The sequence below is a fragment of the Phasianus colchicus genome, chromosome 2 (genome assembly GCF_987193195.1).
Source record: "Phasianus colchicus chromosome 2, bPhaCol1.hap1.1, whole genome shotgun sequence".
NCBI classification, from domain to species: domain Eukaryota; kingdom Metazoa; phylum Chordata; class Aves; order Galliformes; family Phasianidae; genus Phasianus; species Phasianus colchicus.
In genome coordinates this window covers 928670-949304 of record NC_143437.1, presented here as the reverse complement: position 1 = coordinate 949304, position 20635 = coordinate 928670, and the positions used below count along the sequence as shown (strand labels likewise).

At 37.0% G+C, this 20635-nt stretch overlaps 1 protein-coding gene across 7 annotated transcripts; it reads left to right on the top strand.

The window, feature by feature from the left end:
* The first annotated feature begins 273 nt into the window (after window positions 1-273).
* On the top strand, window positions 274-18445 carry PAPOLG (poly(A) polymerase gamma). 7 transcript variants are annotated; one of them, XM_031595177.2, is made up of 23 exons: window positions 274-367; window positions 2298-2456; window positions 2531-2597; window positions 3227-3308; window positions 3391-3500; window positions 5495-5548; window positions 6451-6562; window positions 7208-7297; window positions 7829-7967; window positions 8129-8201; window positions 8284-8404; window positions 8706-8790; window positions 9208-9261; window positions 11077-11196; window positions 11505-11614; window positions 13362-13483; window positions 13558-13724; window positions 14512-14618; window positions 14695-14918; window positions 15691-15762; window positions 16226-16282; window positions 17031-17142; window positions 17267-18443. In XM_031595177.2, exons 2-22 carry the CDS (start codon window positions 2305-2307, stop codon window positions 17127-17129), a joined length of 2217 nt encoding a protein of 738 aa, XP_031451037.1. In that variant the 5' UTR covers window positions 274-367; window positions 2298-2304; the 3' UTR covers window positions 17130-17142; window positions 17267-18443. The 7 variants fall into 7 exon arrangements, with proteins under 7 accessions (XP_031451037.1, XP_031451035.1, XP_031451034.1 ...); XM_031595175.2 differs by lacking the exon at window positions 274-367 and adding an exon at window positions 379-516; XM_031595174.2 differs by lacking the exon at window positions 274-367 and adding an exon at window positions 506-624 and having other exon boundaries at window positions 17267-18442.
* Window positions 18446-20635: the final 2190 nt, after the last annotated feature.

Genomic DNA, 20635 nt, shown 5'->3' with positions numbered 1-20635 from the left:
TTGTTTTCCACAAAAGAATATCACTTCTGAGACAGCCACTGCACTCAACTTCCTCAGTTCTGCCCCTCAAGAAAGACTCTCAAGTATCTTTAAAAGATAATGAGAAATTGGAATTCCTATTCAAATCACAGGATCGTTATGAACCTGTTGTTCTTCTACAGCCCACAGCCCTTCTGCGTAGCCACACCAAAGCACGACACAGCCTGTTTCTCAGGCACCAACCGCTTTTTCTTCTCGACCAGTATACGTGCTTTCAGCAATCAAATTAAGCTTGATTAACCACCGTCTGCATTTAAGACGAGAATTTTTCGTCTCTGTTACACCTGAAGAAAAACCCGTGTGCTCGACGCCCCGTTACGCGCTACAGGTGAGTCAGCGAAAGGCACCGCCCCCCGCTCAGCAGCCGTCCCGCGGCCACTAAGCGGAGCTCCAAAGCAGAAGCGGCGCAGGCTCAGCTCGCAGACGAGGCGCGGCCCGGCCGTGGGGGCGTGCCCCGCTCCAAGCCCCGCCCCACGGGTGAGCGGGAAGGAGGCGCGGGCGGCGCGCGGCATAGGAGGGAGCGGGGCGTGGGCTGCGGCGGGTTCGGCGGTGCGGTGTGGTGTGCGCCATGAGGGAGACGGGCGGGTGAGGCGGCGGCGGCGGCGGTGGGGGCGGTGGGATTCTTGGGCCGTTCCTCCTCTCTCCCCCGCCTTTCTCTGAGGCTTGTTTCTCGCTGCAGACCTTCATGCCTCGTGTGAGGGGCTGGTGGGTGGGAAGGCTGCCTGGTTCGGGGAGACCCTCTAAAAGCGTGGGAGAATCCCCCCGTGAGGGGAGTGAAGGGCGGTAGAATGGGTTAAGAGCTCTGTAGGGTTAAAAAAAAGAAAAAAAGTGAGTTGGCGGTGTTATCCCGGGTCTGTGTGGCTCTGTGAGTGGATTGCTTTAAGTTATATTCCTGGATAAAACTAGAGCCTACCAGAAGAGCTGATTAGAGCAAGTGTGTCTGGTGTATGTGAGCGATGTCACTCTATTCTCCGAAGGAAGAATGAGGGCAGGCTGTGCCCTCCTGTTCGCTGGTTAGCTGCTGGATGTGGTTTTGCTTAGGTGTAATGCACAGCAAATAGAAGGAACGCGGGCTTTTTTTTCTGTCTCCTGTGAGAATGGTATCATAAGGAGAACAATGTTCGTTATGGATGCCCTCACTTATAAACTGGAAGTTGGCAAAGTCTTTTAAAGGTTTTTAAAAATATAGTAGCAGACACTTCATTTGAGAAACAAGGCCATGTGGAAGAGTGAGGGAAGGAGTTTAAAAAAATAAAAAAAAGCCACCAGAAAGCGTCTACAACTAAAAGCTACAGCTACAATTAGATAAAGCTAGACTGAGATAAATCCTTCTCCCCTCAGCAGAGGAGTGAAGACAACGATTGAAAGTTTAAAAACAAGCAGTTTCTATGGCTGCTTTAGGTCAGCCATTGAAGTTGTCTTGAGTGTCTTCCCACTTCAGCTAAAATGTATTGGGTACCTTAATGTTTTCACGACTAGTTAAGTAACCCAGCTGATATTTTGTATATATATATATTTATAATATAAGTGTGTGTGTATGTACAGCTAAGACCTCTGAACTATGGAAGTTGAGCACTGTTAAGAGTACAAGGCTTTCCTAATGGCATTAGCTATAGATTGGTTGATAGTTTTCATTCATGTTCTTCCCTGAACAAAACTAGGGTAACACTGAATCTTCAGCATCAACTCAATTGAGTAGAGTGTAATACCCTTTTAAAGTCAGTAGAAGCATGGCAAATCTGTTTTTTTTTTTTTCTACCTTGCAGTTTGCTATTGTGGTATCATACTTCAATCTAACTAGAAGGAGCTTGTCATAAATTGTTTTGATTAATGTTAGCAGGAAACTAATGGGAGTAGCTTAAGTTAAACAGTGTGAAACAGAAGTGTATCTAGAACTTCTGCTGTAGACAGGGTTGCCCTTAGTGGATATCAAATCTTATTTCCTAGTGATTGGTTCTGTCTATGACAATCCAAATAAAATGCATTAAGGTCGTAGCAACTTAGGGTGTATTTCATATTCGTAATTGTGGTTTCTTTAATAGTTTTGACTCTCAGTATTGATAACTTGACCTAACTTAACACTTTTGCAATAAGAGTATCTTAAACTCATCTAAACGATTTTCTTATCAATATTAATGATGAACAGAAATTGATTTGGAAACATGTAAGGTAGAAGATATTACCCAGTCAGGTTTTGGTTTTTTTCTTTTTGTATGTTTTGCTTCTATGTTGTCTTCAGTGTTTTTTTTCTCCCATAGTACTTCTATGCTGCAGAACCAGCCACACAGGCACTATGGAATTACCTCTCCAATTAGCTTGGCTCCTCCAAAGGATATAGATTATATTCATACTCAGAAGCTAGTTGAAGCAATGGAGTCATTTGGAGTATTTGAAGATGAGGAGGAGTTGAATCACAGGTATAAAAACACATATTAGTTAATCTCTCTTTTCTTTTTTATGAGAACAGGTTTAATGTGAGTTTTATTTGCAGGCTGGTTGTTCTTTGTAAACTGAATAATTTGGTCAAAGAATGGATTTTTGAACTTGGTGAGAGCAAGGTAGGAATTCTTATTATGTTCTTATTGAAAGAACTGAAGCCTCATTGTTTCTATTAATGTCACACCACTGATTTATGCTAAAGTTCAACTTTCATCTTTATTCTTAAGTCAAGCAGAGCTATGGTAACTGGTACTGAAGTATGGTAGAGAAGATTATTCATATCAAGATCTCGAAGTCTTTGAGACAGTGAATAAACTTGTAAAGCAGCTGTATCAATTGGTTGTAGCAGCTAGCAATGATGAACATTTTTGGGGGGTCAAATGGAAGTTAAATAGGCACCAATTCTTGCCCCAAACAGCTTGAAGAACTCAATCTAATATGAAATTATGCTAGACTTGCCTATTCTATAAGATAATGTTAATTAAAGTGCTGCTTCTGCTGGAAAGGCTAATAATAGGTCTTACCTCATATAAAAATAATTAAAGGACTGCTGAATTGCCCATGCTTTTTTGAGTTGCAAGTGCTTACTTTAGGAAAAAATTATTAGTCCATTAGAGATTTGACTAACAATGCAGTACAGGAGTGGGAAGACACATTTAAGTATGTAATCAAAGTAACTCATTCTGATTAAACTTGCACGTAGTTCAGAAAGCATTATATTCTAAAGAAAACTTTCTTCTACCTGCAGAACCTTCCCCCTTCAGTGGTAGAAAATGTTGGTGGCAGAATATTTACATTTGGTTCTTACAGGCTTGGAGTACACACCAAAGGTAAAGTTCAATTATCTGATCATCGTTCTAATGATTGATAGTGGCTACCAACAATAATAGGAGAAATTGAATCTCTCTGCAGGTGCTGACATAGATGCTCTTTGTGTTGCTCCTAGACATGTGGAAAGATCAGATTTCTTTCACTCATTTTTTGAAAAACTAAAGCATCAGGAAGAGATAAAAAATCTAAGAGTAAGTAAGCTCTTCCTCCTAGACTGTTACTTCTACAGCTAGGAACAGTCGTGTTTGATATTTGCATTAGTAGTGAATGTATTACAAGTTCTTGACCATTTTAAACAATGTTTTTTTGTGGTATGAAAATGCTGAAGACAAGTTTTTGGTTCCTTTCCCCAGTGGCTATACATAATAGGAATCTTTGTGGTACACTTGTCTATATACCCAGCTTTAGCAAACACTGAATTTGCCTCTAAGAATTTTGCATTTACAACATTTTAGATGTTGTAAGGGGCTTGGAAATGAGATTATTACTTTGCTTGTAGAAAGCAGAAGGGTCAGCTTAAATTTAAGGTAGATGAATGTGATGTAGAAAGGCTTCTGTCAGTACTTCTGGATACTACAGAACTGGATTTGCTTCACTATTTTCATATCATTTGTCTCCTTTTCTTTTCTGGGTACTTAGCTTGAGATTTTGCAGTAGTGATGGATATGGACAGCTCTATATAAAGCTAATAGAAGCATATGTAAGTGTATGTAAACATACAACATTACTGCTTTGTAAAATCACTTCCAGAATATTGCATGTCTTTGCATATAATCCTGACCTGCCGACTTCTGAGCAGGGGTAGTACCATCTTCCTTGGGGGAGGGAAGTGAAGATATTATAAATGTTATTCTAAACAAGGCCTTAAGCTATATATTACTCAAGTATCTAGTGAAGGTGTTATGCCATGGTGTGCATCTTCTATAGGAGGTGGAAGATGTTCAGACTTCTGTATGGCTAATCAACACAAAATATGATCTTTAATCACAATATCATTTACAGCTATGCTGTAAAACCTTATTTTTAAAAAACAGCTGTTTGCTTTGGCAGATCTAGTGGATAATACTATAGGTGCTTCTAGAACAGCCATTTAGCATTGATTGTCGCCAGAGTTAAATCTTTGACATCATTTTGACATCAACTAGTGCTTCACTTGTTGAGTAAGTGATTCCTGGCACTAAATTTCCAAAAAGTTTGAGTGCTGTAATAAGATTTGAAAGATATTTTGGATCATTAGTTTGAGAAGAGAAATGAAGATGTGAACTCTCTTGAAAAGGTGGGGATTTTTCCCTTATGAGTTCTATTCCAGTGCTAGCCTTTGGTCTCCAGTGTAGGCCAGCAGTCATGTGGCCTTTTGCTGAACAGGGGCTAGTTTGCTTTGCCTTGGTCACTTTCCCTCCAGGCTGCTGGATGTTTTCTTACCTATTTTTTTTATATGTTAGAATTTAATCAAATATTTCATGCATCCTTTTATTTTCATGTCACTTGTTTTGTTTGCAGGATGCCTGAATTGCTTATTCCTAGATATAGCAGTCTTACATGAATGCTGCTTGCAGAGTCTGACTCTAGCTAAACATAAAAGGAAAGAGAGGCTTTGTTCCTGTGGGGGACAGGCACTTAGCACCTGAAATGGCTGTCCTTCAGTGGTTTCTCCTAGAAATGAGCTAATAAGCATAGCTCTTGTGCTTACATTAAGATTGGAAGCTATGTTTGTTCATTCTTGTCTTCTCTGTTTTTAAAAACAAACAAATTCAAGTTGTAAGCTTTCTAATCTTTATTATAAGTTGACATTTTTCTTGGAAAAAGTCAGTTGAGTCAGTTTGAGATGGTTCAGGCCGATCTTCTTATTTTGCAAAAGTGCTAGCATATGTGGCCTCCTGCTTTAAGTTTATGGAGACAATCTATACGGTAGTTTTTCTGCTGTCCAAACCTTAGGAATGGAGAAGTGCTTCCCTAGCTTAGTTTTCCTCTGGCAGTCACATTGGAAAAACTTCATATGTATAAGTAATGAGCTTAATTAACTTTAACTGTAGTATCAGTACAATACTGCCTGCAGCTTATCCAATTCTGTTGATTCAGAGGCAACTCAGTACTTAAATGAGCAGTGTAAATTCTTTATTTCATTGTAGTCTAAGGAAAATGACAAAGTAGCAAAAGGTGTTTTTAATTATCCTCTCCTTCCTAGGCAGTAGAAGATGCATATGTACCTGTTGTCAAGTTTGAGTTTGATGGCATTGAGGTAAGAATTTTCTTTTTTATTTTTTGCAGTAGGATAACTTAGAATCATCACAGGTCTCTGAAAATTTTCCCAGGGTTTTGGTACCTTAGTGTTTTTAGAAAACTGTAGGTGAACAGCTTTACCACAATCCAGGAGAAGACATTACAGCAGAACTAGAGTTTGGAGAAAAGTAAGTCCTTATGAAGCCTGGCACACATGAGAAAATCAAGGATGTTCTGTTCTAGATTTGTGCTGTAGGCCAGGTTAGTCTACTTGAATTATTTCCATTTCACAAGGACTGTGCAGACTGGAAATAAAGGCTAAGGCTTTGTTAATTCTTCTTGGCTGTGACAAGCTAGCTTTCTTCATAAGGCTGCGTGTTGTGTATTTCACTGTATGAGTTGTAGGCAGAGTAATAAACATGTTGCTGCAAATGGGGGAAAAAGAAGTAATTGTGAAATAAATGTGATAGGACAAAATGAAGTATTTGCTTGATTTCTGCCTACGTTTGTCAGTTGTAGGAATCCTTGTATCTTGAATAAATATTTTCCATTAAATAAAGGCATGTGTGTTGAAGTACCCAAGCATGTTAATGATAATGATATCAAGCAGTAAATAATAGTTTTTTATCATCTTCTTGTGACTTTTGTCATGTAAAGACACTTTCTTAACTCGGGTTGTACTAAATAACATAAGTCAGGCTCAGAAGGGGTTATCACATAATGCTACAGCTGTAGTTGAGGTCATGGAGTTAAGATGCAACTTTGCTTTTTAAAGGGAAATCTAAGTTCAGATTCTTAAAACACACACACAAAATCTACCCCAAAGTCTTTTATCTAGGCTAGAAAGAAGTGATGCATTGTAGAATTTGTAAATAAAATATGGAACTTCAAGTAATTTTTTTTGTTTGGTACTTCTTTAAGATTGATCTTGTGTTTGCAAGACTGCCTGTGCAAACTGTTTCTGATAATCTTGATCTCAGAGATGACTCGCGTCTTAGAAGCCTGGATATAAGATGTATACGGAGCTTAAATGGTAAGCATGTTCATGCATCTTCAAAAAGAAAATGTTACTAAAACTAGTATGGAATGCATGTTACTTGCTCCAGTTTTCTGTGTGAGACGCAGAAACTGATCTCAGTATACTTAAAATCTGAGGAGGTGACACTGGGCTTTAAATTTACATGCTTTCATTAGTAGTGAGTAGATAAGCCTGTATCTTCTGTTCCACTGATTGTGATGTGCATTCTTGCAGCATACCACAGGACTTTCTCCAAGTGAATAAGTAAAGCATTCTCTTGATAGAGAAAGAAGCATTGTGATTAATAAAAATAAAGATATTGAAGATACCTGAATCATCACCAATAGCAACAGATATAACTGTAGAAAGAAAGCTAGCTTTCAGAATAAATGTAGAAAGGCCATGTTAAAATTTACTGGATGGAGTCTTAAAAAAAAAAAAAAAAAAAGTTCAGTTGCATCAGTTACCCAAAGTGATCCTGAATGTTAGGTGTAATCCAGGTAATGTGAAACAAGTGATCCAAAGTTGTTTTTAGACTTGAGTATTAAGTTGTAAGCAATTGATCCAAAATAACATAGAATCATATGATACATATAAATTGTATCAAACATGAAATGGACTTGTTACTGCAAACTTTGATACTTAAACTTTTTTTTACAGGATGCAGAGTTACTGATGAAATACTGCATCTAGTTCCAAATAAAGAGAATTTCCAGCTCACACTACGTGCAATTAAACTGTGGGCAAAACGTGAGCAATGTGATTTTATGATCTTTGAAATTTTTGGGGAAGCCTCATACTAGAAAGGAAGTTAAAAGTCATTAGAAGTACTTTGGACAATTCTTTAAATGTTAGGTTTTTTCTGGGCAATAAAAATAACAAGATAAGACTCTTATTGGGAACCTGACTACAAATGATTAAAAAAAAAAAAGCCAAGTTTATCCAGAAACCTTGATAAATAATGAATTGGGAAATATCTTATGGAATTGTAGTTATAGCAAGTGCTAGAACAATGGCAGAAGTTTTTTTTTTGTACCTCTTCCCCCTCCTGGAAAAGAAACTGGGGCAAAACAATACCTGTAACAGTACAAGCAGATTTCAGAGCAGTAGTATTTTGGGAAATGGTGTAGTAATGATTATATTATTTATCAATGTAACAACCAACATTTCCTAGCTGCTTTTGTTTTTTTTTTTGTTATGACATAGTCTATAGCTTGTGAAATCTGTGCTGTAAATTTGAAGGAATGTAAGAATAGGCTAACTACAAAGTATCCTTTCTAGGACGTGGTATTTATTCCAACATGCTGGGATTTCTTGGTGGGGTTTCTTGGGCAATGCTAGTAGCAAGAACATGTCAACTCCATCCAAATGCATTGGCTTCTACTCTTGTGAACAAGTTCTTCTTGATTTTTTCAAAATGGTAAGAGCTATTGCTTATGCTAGTTATAGTCTGTAAAATAGTAACCTTTTTAAAACTAGTTCCTTAAAAATTGTAATAACAACATTCAGTCCTAGCCTGAATCACATGTCTGAGTTTTAAAATGGACGGTTGTTTATCAGTTAATGGCTTATCTTTTATAGGGAATGGCCAAATCCTGTACTGCTGAAACAACCTGAAGAGAATAATCTTAATTTACCAGTATGGGATCCTAGGGTATGCAGAAATTAAATACAAAAGCCTTAAAACTTTCTTGTGGATTAAACTGATGCTAAACAGAACTGTTTTAACATCTTAGGTCAACCCATCAGACAGGTACCATGTAATGCCAATCATCACCCCAGCCTATCCACAGCAGAACTCTACATACAATGTATCTACATCAACACGAGCTGTAGTGGTAGAGGAGCTCAAACATGGTAAAAAATTGAAGTTCTTTCTGTGTTTATTAACTTTTTAAGTATTTAAAAGTATAATGTTTACTGTGTGAAAGCATTATTTGAGTTGGTTATGTTTCATGAGATGTCCTGCTCTTTCAGGTAGAATGTACCACAGAGAAATGATCTTGAATTACTGACCAACCTAATTTTACAACAAAATATTGTAGTACACTTGCTCTGTGTCAAGGGAATTCTTGCTTTTCATCTGTTAATGTTCAAAACTTTTATCTTGCAGAGTTTATATCATGTTTTTATCATATTTTTGCACCATCAATTGTAGGTCTCGCAGTTACAAATGAGATTCTCCAAGGAAAGTCAGACTGGCCAAAGCTCTTTGAACAACCGAATTTCTTTCAGAAATACAAGTATGTATGAAATCTGTTTTCTGAACTTGAAATGATTTGTGTAGTGGTAAAAGACTGAAACGTTATCTAAATAGATGACATCAATGTCTATTTTTTAGGTACTGGAAGTGGCGTTAGATTTTTAGTATAGAATGCAGGGGAGATGCAGAGACTGTCATGTTACCAGCTGTTTTTCTAATTAAAAGATCAATTGCAGTGTTTTGAATGTAGCAGAATGTGACTCTAAAGGATGTGATAACTTTTTCATCAGTAAATACTGTGCTGAATACAGGGTACAACCTTACACGCTTACATTACTGTCTTATCTAGATGTCATGTTATCTATATTTAAGGCAGTTCTGACTTTGTTTAAAGGAAGTTCTGACTTTGTTTAAAGGAATAAAGTCCTCAGCCAGTATATTTCTGTTCTTATTGTAGACATTATATTGTACTGACTGCTAGCACCTATACTGAAGAGCATCACTTAGAATGGTAAGGCTTGAAAATTTGAGTTTGGTACATAATTGAAATACAAGTAATTGTTGTACTTTACTGTTAACTGTATTAACAAATTAAATATTAAACTGAAATGTGGCATCATCTACTAAATGAAAAACTATCTTGTAAAAGAAAACTAGTGTAAATCTTACTGTTTTGAGGAGTTATCGTAAAGATCTGAGTCACAATGAGGGATCACAGCACTAGTGTGCACTTTGCCTTAAGGTCAGGTGTTCTGTGTCATGTGGAACAGCAGACATCTCCTTACAAACCTCTCAACGCATCTTCAGTTAGGAGGTTCCTTGTTGCAAAGGCTCTATCAAACATGGATTGCTTAATGTGACCAGCTCTGTAACAACCACTGGAGAGCTAGGTATTTTACAGACTTTGAGAGCAGTGGTCAGTGCACCCCCAATATACGTATTATTTTCAAGTTACACTTCACTGAAATTCTAATTTTCTTCCTATGTATTAATGGATTGTCTTGTGCACAATCCCAGCTTTCAATACAACCGCTCTGTAACCTTAAAATAATTAATTTATAACTTGTTTATTAGGTGTAATATTTGATTTGTAATGAATTCTTGAATGCTAATTTGCTCCAGCTTGGTAGTCACCTAACTTCAGAGCCTACTTTTTCCTCCAGTGAAGTGAAACAATACTGTTTCATCTGAGTGAGGCATCTGCCTGACAATGCAGAGCATCTGTTGTGGAGCATATTTACTGAGACTTTAAGCTATTAATGCATTAAGACCTATTACATTTAGTGCTAAAAATCAGCACTTCAATATGACTGGTAGTGTATAGGTAAACTGCAGAAGTGCTGATCTGCTTTGCAAAACTATGTGAGAACAACCTCAGTTATAGATGGAGGAAGCCACTGCTTATGATGTGATGTTTGGCACTGCCTTAAGGGAGATAAAGCAGAAATTCTGGCCATCGTGTGCTGAAAAATTTTATAAAACTTCATGTATGTTGAAGCAAGGAGTAGTAGGTGATTTAAGGTACTATGACTTTATTCTTAGCTTTGCAATGTATTATATGTTAAGTATATTATATTGCCTGTTAACTATTTTGAAATATTCTCTGAACTTTGGAATCTGTCCACTTCAGTTGTATCAGCTGCAGCTTTATGTCAGTCACAATTAAGTGTGCAGCAAGGATTTATGGGCAGAGGGCTTAAAGCTAAAGAGCTCTGATCTATTTTTTTTTGATACAACAAAGTTTGTGTCCAAATATCTTGCTTGCAAGATGAAGAAAATTCTGACTTCAGTAAGAGCTGAAGTTTTTTAGTGGTAGAAATTGAGTCAAATGAGGCTTGACTGTGTATCTCTGGAAACAGAAAAGCAAGTTTGTGTCTTGAAGTTTAAGTGACTTGCATCTTTATTATAGGAACTCTTTTTTCTATTTGGTTTGAGGAGGGTAAACTTCAGTGTTAATCTGTAAGAAGAATTCCATCTTCACCCAAATGTGATTGTCCTTGATTTTCTTTCTGAACTGCTCATCCTGATAATCTTTAGGGTTTTGCCTGCTTTGAAATGCAGGTAGAGATGCTGGGATGTGCTGACTGTACTCCCACAGTTCTGATGAAATGTAGTCTGTGATAAAAATAAGTTAGATAAACTTTGGTCTTTGGAAACTCTAAAGCTTGGCTATCACTGGATCAATCTCAAACTGAAGTCTAAAATCTTCCATCTTTTCAGCTGAAAGAAGCTTATTCCTTTTTAGTTGATTAGCATTACATTATAAAAAGACATGTAATTACTCTTTTGGGCATGGTAAAACTGAGCAAATGTTTCTTGTTCTTAGGGTTGGCCTTGTTGAATCTAAAATCCGTGTGCTTGTTGGAAACTTGGAAAGGAATGAATTTATAAATATTGCACATGTAAATCCGCAGTCTTTCCCTGGCAACCAAGAATACTGTAAACAGTGAGTTTCATTACTCTTCGTAAATACAGTTTAGCCATTGTATTAACTTGTTTACATTCATTTATCTCTACTTGTCTAGCATGTTCTGCTATGTACCTGCTGTTCTGTAGGTGCAAGATTCTGAACATCTTTGATTTTTCAAGAAGGGCAAACTTCCAAGAAAAGTACTTAGAGCTTAAGTAAGGGTTGACTTCAGTATTTAATTGCTGTGTACAACTAAGCTGTCATCTCAATTCTTTGTTGAGGCTATTCATCAGCGTACTTGGCATCTCTGCATAAATGATAGATTTCTGAATCTGTCTCTTTAGGAGTCGCTATGTGTCAATGTGGTTTCTGGGAATCATATTTAGGAAATTGGAAAGTGCAGAAAGTACTAAGATTGATTTAACATATGATATACAGTCATTCACGGATGCAGGTAAGCCTATATCTTATTTTGCTCTAGTCTTGCTTCTTTTTTGGTTCTACTGGAAGTTCCATCCTGGAGTGAAATGTACTTCCCCCTGTTAATTATTATCTAGGGACCAACATAAAAAGTATCTTCGAAATCTTCCAGTTCTGACACTTTAATGAAGTCCATCTTAAAATGGGTGTATATTAGTTATGCACGAAGTGGTGAGATGCTTCAATATATACCAGAAGCAAGGGACAGCAAACATAGTACAGATAGGTCTGGACTATAGTATTCAACAAGAAAATGGTATTGCTACTGTAAACCTAAAAATTCCACTGTTCTAGTTGGATGAGTGAAGAACGTGCTGAATTCATTGCTGGAAGAACTGCATTTCATGAAGCAGGTGGTCGGATGTTTATCTTGTAGATGTTGACTGGGTATATCTACAGTTGTTAAAAAGGAGTCAGTTGTGAGTTGTTAAGTTTTGAAACAGGAAGTTAATTGTATCAGATTCTAAAAATTTACGATATCTTTCTGTAATGTTTGTATATGATAACCTTAAAAATTCATAAGCCAGTGATCTGTCACATTGTAATTACGTGCAGTCTTGCATATAAGACTTCAGATTCATCTCCCATCATTACTTTTGATAGATGTAGAAAAACAGTAATATTTTATGTATTGTCAGGTAAGGGTAAAATAAAGAGAAAGCAGTGAAAGGAGTCATTTGAAGTTAGTTTTTTCTTTAGCTTACTAACTCCTGACCTGACTGCTCATGAGTTTCTCAGAAATATGTATGCTGTCAGACTCGTGACCTTATAATTTGCTAAAGAAATCATGTTGGTCTTCTGAAGTGGTAAGTGTTAGGACAAATAATTTTGAACTTCCTCAGTTTATTATGCTGATGGAGAGTTTATCAACATAAGCTTAGATTTCCACTTAAAAATGTGGTAAAAGCTTATCACCTTACCTCATGCTTTGGGATGTAAGACATAGATGAGTTAAGATGCATTCTTCTGAATTTTTAAGCTGAATAAGACTTACTTCCTCAGGCTTGTGCTAATACGTCTAATTGTGTCTAATACGTATTAATTCTGCTGTGCTAGTGTAACAGTTAACTTGCATTTAAAGAAAAAAATGCAGGCGGTTAAGGAAAACTGTCTTAAATTGCAATTCTGGTAAGTCAGATGTACCTAGGATCTAGTTTTGGCCTTCTCTGGAAGACTGAATTCTTAAATCTGAACTACTGGAAAGTTGGATGATGATATAGAACTGTTGTGGAGGTGTGGAGCGGAACGCAACACAGTTGCACCTTTTAAATATGAAACTAGTCTGAATCTTGAATAAGGCATCTGATTTCTCTTCAGCTGTGTGCAAATGAGGGTTGTTCCAGAAAATCAACTAGGTACCTTCTCTGTTCTGAATCAGAAAACTAATGGCAATGGAGTACTATTTCCTTTAACTTAAAATCAGCTCGGATATAACCTGCACAGTTAGCTGTGACTGAGTACATAAACACATTTGAACTTAAATATCTACTACGTGTCTGGTCTGTACTGGATGTGAAATAGTCTCGAGAAGACAAGTGTGAGCTAATGTACTGTGTAGAGTACTTGAGTTGCATCTGGTGGCTAGTTGGGCGAGAAACTTCTTGTTCTTCATTTGGACAGAACAGACTCAAAGGCTTGTTATTTCCAAATAAATCGTGTACCTTTGATAAATATGTAATGCAAATATTATCATTAAGCTACAATACCAAATTCCGTGTTAGTTTACAGGCAAGCAAACAACATTAACATGCTAAAGGAAGGTATGAAGATTGAGACAGCTTATGTGAAGAGAAAGCATCTCCATTATTTTTTGCCTGCAGGAACCTTACAAAAAAGAAAGAAGGTATGATTACAAATAATGTGACTCTTCTGGAAATTTTATCTTGCTTACTAATTATTGGAAGATTTCATTTTCAGCAAAGCATGCTAAATATTAGTCAAAATGCTACTGGGCTTCGGTGCAAAAGGGCCTCTTCAAATGAAAGCTTGAACAGTTCCAGAGATGACAACTCTAGAACATCATATAATTCCTCTTCATTAAGTATGATATCTAAATTGGACACTTCTACAGCAGAGATGGAAAGGTTAGTATGATAACCTTAGAACTAAGGAAGCTGCTGTTAATTGACTCATGAACAATATTTGTTTGAATCTATGAAGATCATGAGAATGTGGGATACCCTAATGGCTTTGGGAACAAAGGTGGCACCTCCTTTGGGAGTGAATCGAATGGAATTGTTACAGTAACTTCCTACACATCAATATGTAGGAATAAAGGAGAACTTGGTAGTAGAGCAATTATTTGGTTTTGAATATGAGTAATTTTAAGTTAGTATACAACTTTTTGAAGTTGGAGTATTTTATATGTAGGTAACTGGTCTTTCGAACAAAGCATGGTTAATGCCAAGCAGAATTGAGTTCTATTACTAGCACTGATCTTGATCATAAAAACTCCAGAGCTGCTACTGAATTAGTGGGGTTGTGTAAGAACTTGGACATAAGGTACTACAGTGTATTGCCAGCTTTATTTAGGCCCAGTTTGGTATTGTAGAAGTAGCATTAAAAAAAAAAAGAGGGGGTGGCATCTGTTAGAACAGACATCTTCTTCAATGAAGAAAGTAGCATGGAGCACTGTGTATACAAAGCTGGAAAAGTATTAGTATATGGAGGCTCACCTGAAGAAAATATTAATCTTTAATCTGAAATTCAGTGGAACAAATTATCAGGCAGATTGTCAGTGAATGTGCCTGAGCTGCTTAACAGGGCTAAGGAGGTAGATTGTTTTTGTCTTGCATGAACATTCTGCAACTGATGTACAATATGTTGAACTAGTATTTTATTACACCAGCACTGTGAAAATGTTTTTCACAGAAATGCCACAATTTGGAGAACGAATGGTGCTAACAGTAGAGAGAAGATGACTCATGTAGCTGTGTCACCAGTGTCCAAGGGAATCTCCATTCCAGTTATTGGTTCAAGTACGTATTAAGGTAGTAGGTGGAAAGCAGTCTTTAACTTCATGACTGAGGTCTAAAAGTTTGATGTTTCCCGCAGAAATGGAGGCTGCAGTTGCCATAAGAACATCAGGACCTCCATCTGACTGCACCATTCCTACAGTAATAGGACATAATGCAGTTTCTCAACTTAGAACACGTTTTGTCCAAGGACATAATGAACTAAGTGGGACTCAGATTACAACCTCAAAGAGTGCTGCACCTAAACGGCCTCATTCACCTGCCTCAAAAGAATGCTCCAAGAGATCAAAAGACAGAGAAAAGGTAGAGAAGAAGGGTTAGCCTGAGGAGGATTTGAAGTAGTAGTTATTGATACAGAATGAATCAGATAACTGATAAGAAATATGTATGTACATCCCCAAGAGATTCAGGAGTCTAAACTTAAGTATAAGGATGGCTTTACTAATGCAAGTATGAAAAATTGTCTTGGATATAGTACGTGTCTGGTGAGCAGTTCCTTTCATGATCTAACACTGACTGTTTCTAGTCTGATGACATCATATCTAAATGCTACTATTTTTGTTCATGCTCTAGCCAATTACCAAAGGAAATAGCTCATTTGGAAGCAGTTCTTAAAACAATTTAGAAAACATCATAACTATCTCTAACCGAAGGAGATATGCATCTTACAAACGCAGATCATCTGCCATGGAAGAGAGCATGAAGTTGCTTGTTAAATCTTGTTTTCATGGAAGCTTTAGATTTATGCATGATTAGTTCTATTTTAGACAAAAATCTCCTTTAAGGGCTGCTTTTTGTGATTTAACCTTTACTTTGAGGCAGAAATCAAGAACAATTCAACTTAATTTTGCATCTTGAAGAGAACCACCAACCTTTGGAATTACTAACTAGTACTGAATATTTCAAGTATAAATGTAAAGGATGAATAGTAAGACTTCTTAAGTGATCTGAGATTCTCGTTACTGTTCTCAGTGTCTAAATGTTATTATAAGAAAGGCTAATATGACTGAATGCTGTTATCTGGGTATGAAAGTAACTTTAGTCTAGGAATTGAGTCCTGTGTATTTGTTTTTAGTTAATTGGCCAGGATTCGGCCTTCAAAGAAGATGGTCATCCAGAAGATGTAAAGAGAAGATCTACAGAAAATGTAATTTCAGGTGGTTTTATTCAAAGTAGGGTAAATGGAGTGTTCTAATGCTGAGAATTCATGACATACTCTACACTTATCGATGTAAACAAAAGTATGCTTTTTAATCTATGCTTGTCATGCATTAAATAGATTTTTCTGTATCAGCAAATCAAGTTGTTGAAGACTAAAACTACAATGAAGACTGAAGCATTTAACCCTTCAAAGGAGGATACAGAGCCCTGTGTGTGTTCTTGCTTTCTATGGACTCTTGAGGGAACATCCTCAAATCAGGATACGGTCTTGTTGGTAGAGTGGAAGTTGAAATACCTGAAACATCACATGTATGCTCATAGGAACTTAATGAAAATGTAGTATTTATCTAAAAGGTGGAGGATGCCAGTGCATGTATATATTTAGTTTTGCTCTCTGTTAAGTAACAAATTTGAGAATAGTATCTAATAGATCCTTTTTTGCCTTTTAGGTTGACCTTGGAGGAAAAAACAAGCTGCTTGCAAGTATTGAAACATCAAGGTCACAGGTATTGGAAAGCAAAATTAGATTTTTCCTTGCGTATGCAAAGGCTTATGTACTAACCTCTAAAACTGATTCTTCTAGTTAGTGGTAAGCCTTTACCTTTCACGCTTCTGACTTGAATTGCAAACAGAAATCCACGTTTGCAAAGTGAAATCAAAGATTTCAAGAACTTATACTTCGAGATCCCTGTCTCCATTTGACATCTTCCATCCCCAAAATGACAGATTCTTTCCAGTTTGCTTTTTTATTTTTTTTATTAAAGTGATGTGTATGTTCCTTGCAGACCTTTTATAAGGTGCTCTGAGCTCTAACTACTTTTAAATGTTTGTATACTGACTTCAGTAACAGGGCTGGAAGCTTTGAAGTGTACATATAAATCAAGTTATTGAGTCAAGAAGAACTGGGGGGTTATAAGATTGGAATGCATCTTGACAGTAGAGATTATTCCTGATCCATGGATCCAAGAAGAACAGTAGCTGCTTCTATTGCACCTTTGAGCAACTTCTTTTCTGGCATGAGATGTTTTTTTCTCTCAGGCGTTAAGTGTGCAGAGAGGAAAATGCTCCTCTTCTGTAAACTGTAATGGTAACTAAATAAGTGTGAAAAGTGAAAAATATCCTTTTCTGTGAATATTTATTTTGAGCTATACTGGTTTGATATATAAGAGATGATCTATTCAGCTAGAAAACTTTTATCTGCTACTTCTTAATGTACTTATTTTTTTTCCCGTGTCATCTTTTTGTGTGTTATAGAGGCTCTGCAGTGAAGAACTACCAGATTCTTCGTCTCCTGTTCCAACAAATGGTATTCGTATTATTAAAAGATCCATCAGACTTACTCTTAACCAGTAACCAGCATCTTCAGGTAAAGATGATATTCGTTTGTTTCTTGGTTCATATTATTTTGTGGCACCCAACAATAAATGGAGGGTTACTGTTGTTGTACTGCAATGTTACCTAGTTAACGCTTGTTTTTTTTTTACCTGCAGGTATTGTAAGAAACTCCTCTGTGTAGCTTTTACAAGATCATTTGCTGCTGTCACTGGCTATGGAAATCATACTGCTATTTTTAAGTAGTACTAGTTTAGACACCTGCTTCCTTTGGAACTGCTTCATGTGTACCCTTGTAGTAGCTGTACTTGAGTCTTTTTAAAAGTCTTAATCACTAGCTGAAACAGCTTTTTGAAAAAAACACAAACAGCTTGTCTTGTGACTTGGATTCAGAATGTATGTGAACAGGGTTGACTAGTCACTGCAACCACATTGTGGCTTCAAGTATATAGGTATGTGCTTATATTCATGTGTGCTTTCCTAGTTGATGTGGATGTATTGTTCTTAAAGTATTTTCCAGTTTGGCACATACACCCCTGTGCATCCGTCACAATAATGCTCAATTTTTGTACAGGCAGTAGTTTTCAACTGTCTAGCACAGCTGTGTACTACGCACCTATTGTCTCTCATAGAGGCCCATAAATAATCTTCACTATTGAAGAAAATGCAATAGGACTCTAAATGGTTATATGAAAACTTGTAGCAGACTTAAATCTGGCTCTATAAACATTTATAACACTTCTTACCCAGTTAAGTGCATTAGAGTGTTTTTTGGGGGGTGGAAAGAAATTATAACTATTGATTAAAAAAGAACAACAATCTTATGCTATGTTTCTACTGTAATTTCTTTATAATCTGGTATTTTTTGTAAATGAAGTTGAATGTCTTTTCCAGAGTATTTTTGTATGTATTGTAAATACTATCTTCCAAAGAAATCTAAAATTTCAGTCTCGTGTTTCCATTTTTATGAAAATGAAAAGTTCTTCTTAAAAATTTCAAGCCGAAGGTGTGGGCAGGGGAGACAGGGACAAACACAATGTTCTGCAAAATGACAGTCGTGCTAGAGTCAACTTGAGTCAATAGTACTGCTCCACTGCTGTTGATGTTTCCCTGTCTTGAATTAACATACTCTGAATGAATAATGCAGTTTGTAAAGTGAGTTGACAGCTGATGTTCCAGTTTGTTGTTTGGACAGTAGATACTCTTCTTAAAAGGAGTGCTTGTCTTACAGCAATTCTGAGCTTTGATCATCTTTAGCATCCATATGAAATCTCAGTAACAAAACTTAAGGATCCTACAAATCTTGTGAAATCTTCCTTCTCTAATATTATCCCTACAGCTAGTTTTCCAACTTGTGGAGAGAGCACAACCATACTTAAAGTATATATTCTCCCATATTACATTTGGCTTCACTATTTTTTCAAGCACGTTTTTCAAGCCCTTAGTGGGCTTGAGAGTTCCTGTTCTTCCTTTTTTATACACCATCTGCTCTCAAAAACAAGAGTCCACCCAGCCTTCACTGCAAGGCTTGCATTTAATCACAAGTTAAAAGGAACTGAGCACAAAGTGGGTTTGTAAAAATGATACTTTGTGACCATTGTTTTCACATAGGCAATATTTAAATATCATGTTATTAGCTACTGTACTTACATACTTCAACACTTGTATAGATAGAAGCTTGCCATAAGTTTGAAGGAATTAAAGCTAAAGTAGATAGGTTTGCCATTTTTTTTTCTAATAGAAAAACTTCTATAATAGTCTACAGCTCTGTAATATAGTGCTTTTTCAACAATTTCTCTTTCAGTATTACAGGAGTATTAGGGGCTGTCTTGCCCTTAAGCCCCTTCATCAGCACAGATTTATGCAAACAATCTTTAACTTTGCTAATGGTTATTGATGAATGCCTTAGGGTTTTTTTCACACTCTTCTGTACAATTAGCTTCTAATCACTATTACACCATTTTTCTTTACTTCTAGAGTGAAGAAGAATGTTTAGGAAGGATTTAGGTTACTAGTTTCTGGGACTTGATCCAAAATAGATGAGATCACAGATTGTCTCTTTGTATACCCTGGTTTAACACTTAGTGCAGTGTATAGTATCCCCATTGTTAGTATCCCCATTGTTCTGTGGTTTCACTGGCTACTACAGATGGGCAATACAGCAGAGTTATCTGGTGTTCTCAGTTGCTCTTTTGTTTTTGGTGAGTTGATGGTTGGAATTCAGCTATTTTGACTAAAGTTCAAATCACAGAAATGTAAATGTTTTCTTTTGTTTATTGAGCAAGTCCTTTGTTAGAGTGACTGAAAGTTAACTCATGCATAAAGACTTGCTGAGCCTCTCTTCCTGCAGGTATTGTTTTTTTTTATCTGCTATCTTAGCTGACTGTTGATTGTGTGGCTTGGAGATTGAGGTGGAAGGGGATGAAGGATGCAGTTTTTTAAGGAGATGAATTATGCTTGTTTTGGAAACTGTTCCAGGTTACTAACAGTGTGTAAGGAATTAATATATGTACTGTAGTTTTGTTTGCTTAGTATTAGCAAGGAGACAGTCTGTAAGTTACCTACACTTCCTTTGTAATGCAGGACCCTGCAGTAGCTAAGAACAACTAGTAGAATATTTCTTGCACTGGTGCACAGGTGTCCAACCTTTTGGCTTACCTGGCCCCCACTGAGTGAAGAGGAATCGTGCTGCGTATACATGCATTACTTTTGGTGCAACATCTCCTAGTTATTTCCCTGGAAACTACAATAGATACGAAGAGCACAGTAACACTATTTAATAGAGCAAATAGTGTTTCAACATGTTCATCATCATTAGCTATGCATTTTTACCAACTGTACCAGCCTAACTCTATACCAGTAGAGGTGACCTATCACTGCTGCTATGCACCACCCAGCACCTTGCTGTGTTCATATCCACTGTTTGTTCTCCATAAATGTACATTAAGCATTGATGAATGTCAGTGGGTGCCATTTTTTCTCCATGGTGGAGCTCAATGACACTTTTGCTTCATACATACTTTCCTGTCAGATGCCATTTTGTCAGTATGTCCCTCTTCTATCATTTTCACACAGTAACAAAACAATATTAGTGGAAAGATTCAACCTCTGCTGCTCTACCATCGCTATTTGCCTCTGCTAAAACAGGAGGCGTTACTTTTGGAATAGCCCCCAAGATATATAATCATAGAATCACTAAGGTTGAAAAAGACCTCTGGGATAATCCAGTCCAACCATCTACCTGTCTCCAGTATTTCCCACTAGATCATGAACCTCAGTACAACAACCCCTGGGAAACACCACTCATGGCCAGATGGATATAACCACCACTCAGGGCCTGGCTATTCAGCCAGTTCTTTTCCCAGCAAAGAGTGTACCTGTCCAAGTCATGGGCTGCCACTTTCTCCAGGAGAATACTGTGGCCCAGTGTCAAAGGCTTTGTTAAAGTGTTAAAGTCTAGGTAGATTATGCCAACAGCCTTCCCTCAATCACCAGGAGGGTCACCCCATCATAGGAGATCAGGTTGG

What these genes read in the sequence shown, in the direction of transcription:
- PAPOLG (XM_090134501.1), top strand. Translation starts at nt 725, where the DNA reads ATGCCTCGTGTGAGGGGCTG. An exon ending in AACCAAGAATACTGTAAACA is followed by an intron (nt 11,197 to 11,504) that starts GTGAGTTTCATT and finishes CTGTCTCTTTAG; the next exon opens with GAGTCGCTATGTGTCAATGT. An exon ending in CATTCCAGTTATTGGTTCAA is followed by an intron (nt 14,619 to 14,694) that starts GTACGTATTAAG and finishes TGTTTCCCGCAG; the next exon opens with AAATGGAGGCTGCAGTTGCC.